Here is a 14,416-nt window from a genome sequence, read left to right as displayed (position 1 = left end):
TATTGTTCTTTTTTGCAAGGAAACCATGTCACGTTTTAATCCTATGTATATATTTGTGACTAACAGTTTAAATTAATTTTATCTATTAGTCAAAATTCTAATTTATTGGTTTTTTTTGGGTCCGTTAATTGATGTTTTTATTAGTTTTTTTTTTTATAATTGCACATGTCTGATGTAACAGTAAATATAAATCTGACAACTGAGATATGTGGGATCAATTTGCCGGTTACTGATTGTGACGTGGATGCTGAGGAGGAGCCCAACAATGAAGTACTTTAAACTCATTCATAACATGACAAATAACGACTCTGCTCTGTTGGGCCCTTGAGCAAGGCCCTTAACCTGCAATTGCTGAGCGCTTTGAGTAGTGAGAAAAGTGTTATATAAATGCAAAGAAAAGAAAAACCTGCAAAAGATAGATAGATAGATAGATAGATAGATAGATAGATAGATAGATAGATAGATAGATAGATAGATACTTTATTAATTCCAAGGGGAAATTCACATACTCCAGTAGCACCTTACTGATACAAAAAAACAATATTAAATTAAAGATTGATAATAATGCAGGTAAAAACAGACAATAACTTTATATAATGGTAACATTTACTCCCTCGGGTGGAATTGAAGAGTCGCATAGTTTGGGGGAGGAACGATCTTCTCAGTCTGTCAGTGCAGCAGGACAGTGACAGCAGTCTGTCGCTGAAGCTGCTCTTCTGTCTAGAGATGACACTGTTTAGTGGATGCAGTGGATTTTCCATAATTGATAGGAGCCTGCTGAGCACCCTTGTTCAATCCCTGCGTTGTTTTCTATCTTGTTATTCATGAAGACCAATTGTTTTTGGGAAACACACTTCAGATCCGTTAGGCCGGAGTTATACTTCACGCGACGTGATGCATGCTGCAGCGGACGCTCCTGCTACGCAAGCGTTGAAGTGTTTATACTTGCGCGCGTACTTTACGTAAGTCAGGAGGAATCCGCCAGGTGGCAGTGCGAGATATTATCATGGTGAGAACATGTTCGGCTTCTCTGTGTTGTGAATTGCCTAGAACACCCATTAAATTACGATGACACCTTACCGCAATATCTCTGAAAAGGATGTTTATTGATTAAATCCAGGGATGTGTCCATTCCAGCAAGCATTGGGCACGAGTTAGAAACAATCCCTGGACGATGCCTCGGCTCATCGCAAGGTGAATACAAGCACACACATACACTACAGTCATTTTAGCGGCACCAAATCCCCAAATCTGCATATCTTTGGAAGGAAACTGGAGCACACTGAGGAAACCCAGCAGGAAAACATGTAAACTCCAGGCAGGGAATATCAGCGACGTGACTCCCTGCAAGACAGCAGCGCTAACGCTCCGCCACTGTGTCACCACCATGTGTGTAATTATTAACAGTATTCATTATTTAAACGAAATTACCGATTTATCTGTAAAATGTAATATACATACTTTAATGCTTTTCATCATGAAAGTGATATCAAGTATAAATCTAAGGATTCTAAATGTGCAGAGAGTTGGAATATCATACATTTAATGTGCTCAGTGTGGCGATCTATTGCTGGCGATTCGCTGCTGTCAGAAGCCCTAGAAAAAAAGATGGCACAGAAGACGGTATGTGAGAATGTTAAAACATATCGTGTCATTACGATCAGGAGTATGCAATGCTTGAATATAAAAGCTAACATGAATACATCTGTATGTCGGCATTTTGCTTCACCACATCGAACCATTTATCAAATATTGAAGCACGCACACACTACGCCCCCCGACTTTTTGCTGTTACTGCAACTCGCGCATGCGTCGCGTTAATTTCTGAGGAACTGCTCAGAGGACGCATCAAATGAACGCTCAGAACGCGTGGCGGCCATGATGCGGGCACGTATGCGTTCTGTGGGTAAAGTATAAATGAGCCCTTAGACTGACTGAGTGATTTTTTGAGTCTACTAAAAATGAATGAATCAGTCCACTGAGGTACTCCAGAACAAATTTGAGAACCAATGACAGTCAAATACAAACATCCTAACTAAGATGATGACTCATTATTCAATTAAAGAAGGCATGCCTTCAATTCTGTTTTACATAAATGGCAATCCCTCCGCTGTGGTTTTATCTATGCAAAAATAGATAACCAGGATTTATTTTCTACTAATCCCCATCTATATTATTTAGCCAGGTTTTCTGTTATTGCCATAATATTATAATAATGTGCAGTCACTGTTGACAACCAAATCAAAAAACAGTACTTGCTAGAGACCACCATCTCAACTAGTGAAAGTGACGATTTCATTTCAGGGTTTATTTCACGGTGTCACTGAAATAAATACATGAAGAAATGATTAAGTAAATACACAAAGAATGAAGAAACAAAGATATATTTCCGTGACACATTTAATCATTTATACTCACATTTTATGTTGTTACTTATTGTCTCATTTCACAGAACTTGTATCTATATGCGCACTTATTTATTTAATTCTGTCCGAAATATTCCCTCATACTCGTCACCCGAAACTATGTGAGGCTGGGCAGATAAACTGTAATCCTAAATGCCTCTTGTTGGCAATGCAGCCTGCAACTGTAGTTATCCATCTTTAACATTAAGCTAGGAATGAACTTGGAGCAGTTGACCAAAAAATAATTCGCTAATATATCATCTTCACATCAAGCCCTGTGTTCAAATTTAAAAGAAATTAAAATTCAGATGACAACACGTATATAAATCTCATCATCTGCATCACGCTAATCCAGAAACACACAAACGGCAAATAAGCAGGGAAATAGTAATTAAAATAATAATAATAATAATTAAAATGATGGAAAATCAAATTAAAATTTAGAGGCAAATTGAAATTAACGCTCAGTGGACCGAAGACGGTATTCGGTTTATTAAATAATACTGACTTTTCCACCTCCTGTTGTTATAGCCGCCGTCACGTCTCGTTTATACTAATTCGCACTCCTTCTCGGAAGTTGCAAGTCGCTTTGTTACTGACGTCACTTCCGCATTTAAAGCTTCTTGGAAAGGCGCAAGCTTGTGTGGTGAATATTTCTGCATCGAGAATTTCCTATTGACAAACGCCACTCGAAAAAGCGCGTTATTGCTGATTTATCCTCGGGCAGGAAGGGAAAACGAGACGACAGTGGCTCCTTGTCAACAACCGAGGGCCACAAATGGGCCGGGTGCCGCTGAACTACCTGCTGCTGGGTGGTCAGGTGCTGCTCTTTGTGACCGCTGTGCTGCTGCAGAGTCTCGAAGGGATCCTGTCCCAAAACGCTACCGGCTCTGCAGATTCGGAGAACGGAACCGAAGACAACAGCACCATATCCTGGGACTATAAAGACCCGACGTCTCCGTTGGTGTTGTGTAGTTACTTGTAAGTACTGTATCCTGTAATAATCTACTTCCTAAGTTCTCTTTTGTTTGAGGAATATTTTGTGTTAATGAGGACATGTCCTCCCTTTAGTATATGTGCGGTGATTTCTTAAACCTGCCGTGACTCTTAATTCTTCTTTACTTTAAAAAGGCTGCAGGCTGGCATTCACATGACTGTTTTCTGAAATTAATTATCTTTAACCTGAATGAATTCTAAATGGGTATTTTGGTCAGTGTTCCATAACTGATGAATTGTTTGTCTGCTCTGTAGTTTTTTGTAACCTTAAAAGAGATTTCTGTGTTCTACTTGCTACGACGAACCAGAACTCTGAAGGTGTGCTGTTCTTGGTCTCTTCGGGCGTTTACCGATAGAGGAGTCACAGACTTTACATTTAAATTCAGTTGTGCATTTTATCTGGACAGTGTTTTATGTGTTTTCGTACCGTTATTTGTATGTCACAAGTGCTGAACCGAATGGCAGTGGTTAACGTTGCAGCCCCCCCACCCTGTATCTGGTTCAACAATTTAATGCGCAGATATTAAGTTCCATTTATATTAATCAGTTTTGCACAACTTTGTTAGTTTATATGTTTGAACAGGTCTGTGCCTTTTATGCGTATTTATTATGTAATCCTAACAATTTGCAATTGCATTTACCAATGAACTTGTTACAACGTTCTGAGCCGGCATACAATGAGGAGTGCTATACAAAAATAAACTGAATTGAATTGGTGTGAAATCTCAGTGTGGCCGCTTTATGGACTTCTTATATCCCTCAATTCAAGTACAGTACCTGCCTCATTTCAAAGACATACATGTTGTTGGATTCATTTACTGGTGACTGAGCTCATATACAGTATGTGAGGGCAATCCTCCGAATACCGGTCCCAAATTATTTAACAACTGTTTTCCTATCGAGTGGACAATATTTAGGAGCGGGAGCAATAAGGTTAGTTATAACCAGCTTACTTATTTAAAAATGTCGGTTGCATCATGACATCTGACAAGATAATAATGATGATGTACTTCTGGCTGTATGATGTGAAGTCGAAGCATGTGATGTTGTTTGAAGGTCTGACCAGCTGGGACACCATAGTGAATTATAATAACTACTTTTACCACTAAGATACGTTGCAGCTGTTGTGCTGGAATTAATACAAAATATTGGAAATACATCTTATTGTCTTGCAACAAATATTTTTTCGCGGCTTTCAGTGTAGTATTGTCCACTCGATAGGAAAACAGTTGTTAAATAATTTGGGACCGGTATTCGGAGGATTGCCGTATGTGAGTATGCACTCCCATGGTCTGGCGTTCCATGCTTATGGCCAGGATAGATTCTTACTCACTGGACCTCTTCCATTGTTTTCTTTTTGATGGCTTACATTCTGTCAAATAACTTTGTAGGCTATCAAGTGGTCCCAACCAAATTTTTATGTTATGTTATTTGAAAGCATGGTCGTGGAACCCAGATTGTGGTTACTGTTCATTTGACACAACTAGTATTTCTTTTGCTGTGTAATGATAGCAAGTTGTTGCAAACAGCAGTTGGTTTAAAAATTAAAATATGCTGAATATTGTGATCTTTTTGCTTTTGTGTATCCCATGTGGAGCTGCCAGTCCAATACAGCATGCCTGTTTTGCGGCATGGGTATCTCCTAAACGTTTCCTTATGTAACCTTAGTTAAAGTAGTATTTGGTTTGTCTTCTATAGACTTGCATTTTCAAATGCACTTAACACAATTTAAGGTCACAAAGGTCCCCATTGTCTGTACTGGCTGTGCTGGGTGCAAGGTTGGAATCACTTCTGGATGGGGGTGCTATTCAATCATAGGTTTTACAAAAGCTATTACATGAAATTTTAATATACTTAACTACAAACAAGCTAAGCTTTTTTCATTTGGCACTGTTGCTACTATGGCATATTAGCTTCAAGGTGGATAGCCTCAGAATGAGCAAATTCTTGTTCCTAGCAATTAGCATTTCACAATTTAATCCACCTTCAACTATTTTTCTCAGATTAATAAGTCATCACGAAAATTTTGAAGTTCTTAGGATGTGGTAAAAAGCTAATAATCTAAAGTTCCTTAGTTCTGAACACTGATGAGGCATGACAAAGGATGAGCTCAAGCAGGATTCCTGTCTTAGACTTGGCTAGTCCTGGTTAGACATACTTATCTATTGCACTTAGTTTATTCTAGTTGACATTTAGCCCCTTATTTGGCTAAGCTTCCTTTCTGTTTGCAGGACAAGGCACAGGCCCATCATATGGCCTGTTGTATATACAGGAAAAAATTAAGGTTGTTGTTTGATTTGTTAAAGGCCAGAGGAATTCATTGAATGTGATGAGCCTGTGGATCACGCAGGGAATGTTTCAGCCCAGGCAGGACTTGGACATGGATGTGTAAAGGTACGTTTTCTCTGTTTGTGTTTGAGGGTTCAGACTAAATACTGGAATCCAGGAGATTGTTTGTTTTGCATGGTGCTTTTTATTGATTTATTTATTTTTTGTAGAATAACAGTGAGGCTATTTCCAAAATCGCTTAACAGTTTGAAGCATTTTTATTGCTATATGTAAACAACTCAGATTCTCACCATGAAATACAATATAAAGAAGAACTGTTAATATTGTTTGTCAGTTTTGCTAAATGAATTAGTCTGTATCTACATTTAATACAACGGGAGTGAAATTTTCTTAACAGAGATAATGTGATCAGAAAAGAAATATCAAGCAAAGAATTTATATAATCTGTGCTAACTAATCTTGGGGCTTTTGTGTTCAGAGTCATGTATGTTCCTGTTTTTCCTCCCTTCAAGTTTGGTGGTCAGGCGTACGTAGACGTAGAACATACCCAAGTGACCTGTAGAGCACTGGATGGGATAGAATGTGCTGAACCAAGAACATTTCTGCGAGGGAACCAGCCATGCATTAAGTAAGTTTGTTTAGGACCTAGACCCAAATGATGTTATTGATGACTTGGTTAATTAACGTACTTTCCAACAGCGTTGCATCTTCTTGTAAAATAGGCTGTTTGTTGAGTGGGTAACCATTTTCAAACAAGTTTATGAGTGACATTGTCCAGCAATGCTAACGTAATAATGTTGTCAGGTGGTACACCCATATTTCTGAACAGTTCATATTTTTAAGTAATTAAGTTGATTCTTAGGTTATGCAAGAATGGGCACCTCCCTTGTCAAAAAGCTTTGATGATGGTGTATTAACCTTAGAAAAAGAAATACACTGATGCTCTCTGCTGGCTTTTTATGCACAGGTCCATTATGTCTTCTGAATAATGAGTGTGATTAAAACACACAATGCTAAATGTGTTTGTTTTGTCCAGCACTAGGTTAAGCATAATGCTTAAAAGCAAAATTTTCAGCTGCCTGTGCTTTTCTAAGCTTTACAGTAATTTAGTTGTAGTGCTCCTTTGTGGTATTATGGTAGTTGATTTTTTTTCATTTGCAGCAAACTTCCTGCAGTGTAAACAAAGAGTTCAGGCTTGTTTTGTCAGTGAACAAGCAGTGATTGGTATATTAGCCTTTACGTTAAAGAAAGTGGCGTAATAAACTGAAAAAAAGTAATCAGAAAAGTCGTCCTGTGCAGCTAGACAAACTGCAAGAAAAGATACTTTAAGGAATTCATGCCTTTATTTTGTCCGTTAAATTAAAACTGACACCGCTTGAGTTTGGACATAGATGTTGTTTAAAATGCAGCAGCTTACACTTTTAATTGGAAAAAGAAATGATACAGACAAATTTGAAATTGCTGCTTAGTAAATAATAGGCTTTTTAAAAAGATTTGTACAGTGTATTTGTTGCTGTGTGTTGTACAGTATAAATTCTGGTAAGAAACAAGTACTACATATTTAAAATGTAATCCTTATTTTATAATTGTTCCTCAAGAATGAGAGAGGCATGGTGAAAACTGTTTTTAATTAAGCCTTGTTTCAGATAGGTACATTTCAGGAAAACACTTAACAATATGACAGCTTGTAATTAGAAGAAGCATATTTTCTTTTATGCCAAATGTAAGACAGGATTTGACTTCTCTTACACATCCATCATTTTTTTCCTCTTGCCTGGATGTCCAAGAACTTCCTCAAGCTGAACAGCACCAAAACTGAAGCTCTCTTAATTGGCACCCCCCATCAACTTCCTTCCTCTGTAAATTGTATTTCCTTTTCTGACCATACCATTACCCTCTACCTTCTGTTACAAATCTGGGTGTCAAGTTAGACTTCCATCTGTCATTTGATATACATGTCCATCACCTTTGTAAAATTGTATTCCTTCATCTCCAAAACATAGCCAAACTCTGTCTCTACCTCTCCCTCTGTGATGCTGAAAAGCTTGTTAATGCCTTTGTCTCATCCAGACTGGACTATTGTAATGCACTCCTCATTGGGATACCCAACAAGAGCCTTCAAAAGCTCCAACAAATTCAAAATAGTACTGTGAGGGTGCAGAAATATGAACATATCTCACCAATCCTTCGGTCACTTCATTGGCTCCCTATTCATCTCCGTATCGAATACAAACTCTGTTTGTTTACTCACCAGTGTATCCATGGAAATGCTCCACAATATCTTAACTTCTTATATTACAATCCACTACAAGAAACCTCCGTTTTACAAATACCCACCGCCTTTGCTCCCCTGTGACCAAACTTCATACAATGGGTGACGAGCCTTTGCAGCCGCTACTCCACGGCTCTGGAATGTCCTACCAGAGATTCTGAGAACACAGCAGATTGTGGGCTGTTTTAAAGAAGAGCTAAAGACTTTTCTATGTAGGAAAGCATGTTTTTATCTTGCCTTGCCTTTTGTTTAATCTTTTTATGTTGCACTTTGAGATTTACTGCTAATGTAAAGTGCCCCTATAAATAAAATGCATTATTATTATTAAAAATATATTATGGATAAATGTTTTTGTACATTTTATGGAAGTATGTATTTTAAACATTTATTTTAGTATTTTATGGTCACTAAACAATAAGCCTACAGAATTTCATTTTGTTAATAAAAAATGAACAGTTAACACCTGTGGTCTATAGTTTAATTATAAAAATACAGTGGACCCTTGACTTACGAACTCAATTTGTTCGCGACGGCTGGTTGTAACTCAAGTTGGTTGTAAGTCAAGACTATTTTTCCCATAAGAAATAATGGAAATACCCTTAATGTATTCCGAACCATCTACAGCAACACTTACTTAACTTTTTTTAATAGAAAAGGGTTATATAATGTGCATAATTTACCAAAAACACCAATAATTTTTCTAATGTACTAACCAAAAAGTTATAAAAAGTGCCTAGTCTACCAGAAACAATTTCATACTGTACTCACCATTTAAGTTGACATCTTTGGCTTGCAGGGAGGAAGGAGGAGGAGAATGAAATGGAAGGTGGTTATTATTTGGAAGGAGTTTCCTTATACAAATATTTTCTTTGTAAAATTGTCGAGATAGTGGATTTCGACATGCTGTACATATTAGCAAGATTGGTCACACGAACGCTACTCTCATATTTCCACACAATTTCCTTCTTCGTTTCGATTTGTGATTGCTTTCTTTACCTTAGTTACCTTCGCTTCCTTCCTTGGCAATTATCGAAATAAATTATATAAATAACTGCACTGACCGAAATTACGTCCACAAACACGTGTATCTGGGCTCCGACTGACGCTTACAAACACTCTCGGATGTTTGTTTACAATCGCACAAGCGGATACACGTGACCGCATTTGGGTCGTAACGCAAGATGTTGGTCGTAATTCAAAACAAAAATTTTGGTCGTAAAGCAAGTTGTTCGCATGTCAGGCCGGTCGTATATCAAGGGACGACTGTACACTTTAAAGTAGGACATAAAATACTGTTTTTCTGGTTATGCAGAAGATTAGTATAGAAAAAAATTTTAAAGGGTTAGATGGATATTGGACTCAGCTGATCAAGTACCATGAAATTGGTGTTGATCTTAAAAAGAAAAACCCTGATCAAAACATCCTTAGTTGAAGCGTCTTCTTCTTTCACATTAGTCAAATACAAAGATGAACTGCTTGCTTTCATGCTGCATACCACACCATATAAAATTGTATCTTTATTGCATCAAATATTTTTACAAAAGTCTTATCATATTTTGGCACTGTTAATAGTGTGTTTTCACTTTTTAGTTAAACTGAAATACTGTAGTTGCCTCGCTCTCTATGGGTTCATTCATTGCCTTAGTAAATCTTATTCTTTTAATTGCAGGTACACAGGACATTACTTCATAACAACTCTGCTTTATTCATTTTTCCTTGGCTGTTTTGGCGTGGATCGTTTCTGTTTGGGTCACACTGGAACAGCAGTTGGGAAGCTTCTTACACTAGGAGGCCTGGGAATCTGGTGGTTTGTGGATCTAATATTGTTGATCACAGGTGGGCTGATACCCAGTGATGGCAGTAATTGGTGCACATTCTATTAAACAAAAACTGAGCAGTTTGTTTCAGAATGAACCAATGGTTGAGGTGAGAAGTTTCCAAAATAGGTGACTAATATGAGGATGCACTATAGCCAGCATTAAAGACAACACACTGTTGAAATATAGCTGGTTGTACCCTAGTGGACCTGCATGCTGCTGAAAAAAATGGGAGAAAATTTTAAAAGTATTGTGTTGTCATGATGATGAAATTGTTGACCTTGAAAATAAACAGTTCGTCATCATTTGGCACACTTAACATCCCTATGCAGGAGGTATATAATTTTTCTTTCATTGTTTTACCTTGAGTATCGTCTTTTTCCAGCCTAATTTATAACTGATCATGTAATATTGCAGTCTGGGGTATAAGCAAAGGCCCTGTAGCCAAAGGCTCTACAGTTCATTAAACCAAAAGTACATGTCTCGCTGTACCCCTAGGGTACACAGTTGGCCTCTCTGTAATATATTAAGCTTGAAGTGTAAAAAAATCTTACATCTTTGTACATTGAAAAGTAAAACCTAATGCTTTCACAACAGTTTTGTGCCTTTGTACATATCTAGCAATAATGGTATTTCTCTTCAGTACTCTTTCAAAATCTGTATACAGTATATTATGTAATTGGTCTGCTTGTGCTCTTCTCTGCCAGGACACAGTTTTTACAGCACTTCTTAGTATCCCTTACCAGATCACTATCTTAGTGTTGTATCATTTAGGTTTTATTCCTTTTTTCCCATTAATTTGTCAAACGAAGTTTTGTTTGGGCATTTTTCAATTAGCAAACTGTTTTTATTAATCATTGTTCCCAATGTAACTAAATGAGCATAGTAATGGTGCTTTCAGAGCAACAAAAACCAGAGGCCTTTTCTTTTTGGCTGAAATGAAGGGATGGAAGCTTATGGATATTTATATTATAAGATAGAACCAATCTCTCTGTTTGAATTTTTTTTTTGTTTTTAGTGAATATTTTTTTCTTCATATATGTAAAGTGGTTATTTCTGCTGCAAGGAGTGGAATGAGATTTACATTGTTACTTTTTAGTCCTGTTTTGTTGTCTGTCTATAATTTTATTGAATATGCACAAGCAACTCCCCTTGTTTGTAAAAATAAATGACTTCTCAAAAGAAAAATCTTTGCTATTTTTAATCTTGTGTTTGGGGTGGCATTACTACACTAGTAACTTATCAACGGCTGCTGGAACTAAGGTTTGCTTGAAGACTCTCTGTGAGGTAATATGTTTCTAGACCTGGGTCAGTGTTCAATAGGATCAAGAAGTATGTTAAGGAAGCTTGGCATTTGGATGTGCAACTTGTTTGAACTTTCTATAAAAATACAATTTACACATGAGAGAAGAGAGACTATTCACTTCATTAAGCATTTTTGAAAATGATAGCTACAGTGAGTTCCATCCAAGGATTATTATTTTAAGATGTAAAGGTTTCTGCATCACATACGTGCCTTGAGAGTTCTGTTTTATATACTGTATCCGTTTTTGTGAAATAGTGCCTGGCTTGTTGTTCCCCTTAACGTGTACTGGTTTCATCGTGTACAGGATTCAGTATTTAACTGAAAGAACTTAGTTGGAAACGTTTTTTTATAATTTTGAAGATCTGGACTCCATTATTAAAAGTTATTCATCAGTAGTAAATATAAAGAAGGTGGGAACACCCTACATTGACCTTTTTCAGATGCAACTCGGGTAAATGTCATTTCTCTCTTTTTTAGTAAATTAGATTCAAAAGGTTGGTTGCTGCAGTTTAAGGTGGCCACTACTTAAGTTGGTGTGTACTTTTTTTGCATAGAACTTAATACTAAGACACTTTAGCATGCTAAAGTTCTTATGAAGTACAGCGTGTATTATGGTTGGAAGCTTCTGTTTCACTGGGAAAAGATACTGAAATCTTATCCTTCCATAGTAACAACACTAGTTTTTTATTTTTTTTAAACTAAAGTAGGACATTGTGAATTTAGATTTATGGCAACACATTAAAGCATGGCTGAAAAATATTTGCAAAGCTGAGTATAAAGTTTCTATTAAGGGAAATTCTAAATGTAGATAAAGTATAAGATAGAAGTATTTATAAAGCTTGTGTTTTTAGCATGTGACTTCATTTTTGAACGATGAATGATAATGAGCAGAAAAAATATCCATCGTGAGGTAAGGATAGAATAGGAAGACTTTATTATCCCAGTGAAAAAAAATATCAGAAGGCCTGCTTACATATAAATGTTATAAAAGTACAAAATGCTTCTCTGACCCGAGTTTCAAATGTGAGACAAACGTACAACTGACTCTTAAGATACTGTTATAGTGAAGCTAGAATCTTAACAATTTAAACACTGATATTTTTAGTATACAGTATTGGTAATCATTAGGTAGATAAGGCAATTGTAGAAATCAGCAGTTGAATTTGTTTTTATTTTTTCCGTCTTGGACTAAATGTTCAGGTCTGTGTTTAACACCTTTTTAAACTTCAGAGTCTCTTCCAAATGCACTGAATCGTGTGCTCTGAAAACACTCAGGCTTGAATTTTAGAGAATTTTGTTTTTGTGAATTTCCATTTTAAGAAATTTACTTAAAAATCTCATCATTTTACAGCCAGAGGGAATGGGAAGAACAAAAATATCTTCTGTTTTATTACATTCATCTTAACCTCTAATGTACTGCAGAAAATAAGCAACTTTAAAGGATGCATTTCTTTCTATGGTAACATTTCAAAAAACTGTATTAAAGTCCACATTTAGTTTGCAGATTTTTTGGACAGAGTTGCATACAAAATGCTAGTTTTATGAGCAGGTATGCCTTCATCACTCAATCAGGCACCCATATACAAAAAAATCAATGTTTTCAAGTCCTTGCCTTCCTTTATTCATTTATATTGAAAGCAGTCGGCTCCTCAAAGCTCCTCCTGGGCCATAACTGCTGGGCTGTCAGTGTTTTAATGATTAATCCACGTAAGGAGTTTGGTAGAAAAATGTCAATTATAAACTTTATTTTTCATGTAATACTAGATGTTTACAAGTAGAATACATGTGCTTTTCTTTTGAAGTTCTTTGCTTCCTTCTGATGCACAATGTTTCTTTCACTACCAACTCCATTTGGTCACCATATCTGTTACTATATTGTGTGTGACAAATATTTGAGGCACTAGCATGATTAACAAGGCAAAAGAATTGCTTTTAATCTATCTCGTCTGGGACAACTGTGAGTATAACGTCCTCATTCCCACGTCGCACCACCACAGCTAGAGTGCTGTCTGACTGCACTGCTTCACTGACATCTTCTGTAGTGGTAACAGGCTGGCTGTTGATGCTGATAATGACATCATGGTCCTTCATGCCAGCACTGTAAAGTGAAAACAAAAATGGTTATGGTTTCAAAATGCACAATGAATCTAGGAATTGTGTTCTCAGCTATTTTTATTGAAACTTCAACAGATGGCACACTTGTTTTCATCCTTTCCTCCTTTTTCACAACTTGGACCAGTGTGCTTCAAGGTGAAGGGTGCCACTTCTGCTTGAAGCACTATTCAGATTTATGTCTACAGTTGACTAACTCAGATAATAAGACAGTGTCCCCTGTCTTAGGGGTTTGCACATTTAACATAACTGCTCCCCCACTGTTTTATGATTTTTTTTTTTTAATCAAACCAAAGAATCTCTCTCTCTTTGGAAGGAAGTGCACCTCTCTGACATGCAGCTTATGAATTTCTTTATCTGATAAGTCAATGCATGTGAAGTGACACTCTTGCATAGCATCCAATTACTTACCAAAATTTTGTGCTTATGTGCACCCAAGGAACTAATGTTAAAATGTCATCTCCATTCTTTATAACCCAGTGTCATTACTAGCTTCCGGCACTATGCATCAGCTCTGCCTTACTGTGGTTTTAGTTTCCTTAAGTAGGCCCCTTACTGCATAGTGTAAGGCACATATTAAAAGGCTGGGTGACGCTTGCACTCCAAGGGACACTCTACTGTCAGACGTTAGCAATAGAAGACCACCTATAAATGAGTTAATGTTGGACTCCACAGTAAGGCCTGCAACCATCTTAGAGTTAACTGATTGCTAACTCTCAGCAGTTACTTAATTTGTGCTGACAATGAGACAATCGCCTCTTTTGCTAGCATAGTTCTACTCTTTGAGGTGTGAAACCTCAAACAAGACTGACGCCCTGGTGCTACCAGAAAGGAAATTATGTAGTTTCCTGCCAAATGAGAGGGTAGGGTTGTGAATGCACTATGGGTATGTCATTTCATAGTAGGGTCAAAAATGTCTTGATCCAGTACTATTAATTTACAGGGTATAGTATCATTTATGAGAAAACACTTAATAATTTTAGTTTTAGCAAGGTAGTATATATTGCAATGACAGAGTGGAACCGAATTAGATTCTATAAGGAAGAATGCTCGAGTATGATGAGCTGGACAAAGCCAGAGCCAGCCAGGGCACTGGATGAATACCAATAACTAGTACCAATAATTCTATAACTAGTTATAGACAAGAGTGTCCCTCCGTGACCATGAATTCTATATCATATTAAAGTGGTATCTTTAAGGGATGGTTGTCTGCTAGTCC

General features: G+C 37.0%; 2 protein-coding genes across 2 annotated transcripts in view; one reads left to right on the top strand and one right to left on the bottom strand.

Annotated features, from left to right (window-relative positions):
* Positions 1-2,985: 2,985 nt before the first annotated feature.
* tm2d2 (TM2 domain containing 2) lies at positions 2,986-10,948 on the top strand. Its single transcript, XM_028803533.2, has 4 exons — positions 2,986-3,386; positions 5,708-5,795; positions 6,203-6,318; positions 9,632-10,948. The coding sequence occupies exons 1-4, from the start codon at positions 3,184-3,186 to the stop codon at positions 9,843-9,845; spliced, it is 621 nt and encodes a 206-aa protein (XP_028659366.1). The 5' UTR covers positions 2,986-3,183; the 3' UTR covers positions 9,846-10,948.
* A 1,299-nt stretch (positions 10,949-12,247) lies between these two features.
* Positions 12,248-14,416, bottom strand: part of htra4 (HtrA serine peptidase 4) — a 76,103-nt gene continuing 73,934 nt past the window's right edge. The window contains exon 9 of the mRNA XM_028803509.2: positions 12,248-13,183. Within this exon, the coding sequence (XP_028659342.1) occupies positions 13,018-13,183 (166 nt within the window). The 3' untranslated portion in view covers positions 12,248-13,017. The remainder of the gene's footprint in view (positions 13,184-14,416) is intronic.

The sequence above is a fragment of the Erpetoichthys calabaricus genome, chromosome 1 (genome assembly GCF_900747795.2).
Source record: "Erpetoichthys calabaricus chromosome 1, fErpCal1.3, whole genome shotgun sequence".
Taxonomy (NCBI): Eukaryota; Metazoa; Chordata; class Cladistia; order Polypteriformes; family Polypteridae; genus Erpetoichthys; species Erpetoichthys calabaricus.
The sequence above is the reverse complement of the archived record's forward strand: the minus strand, read 5'-3'. Positions and strand labels throughout refer to the sequence as shown.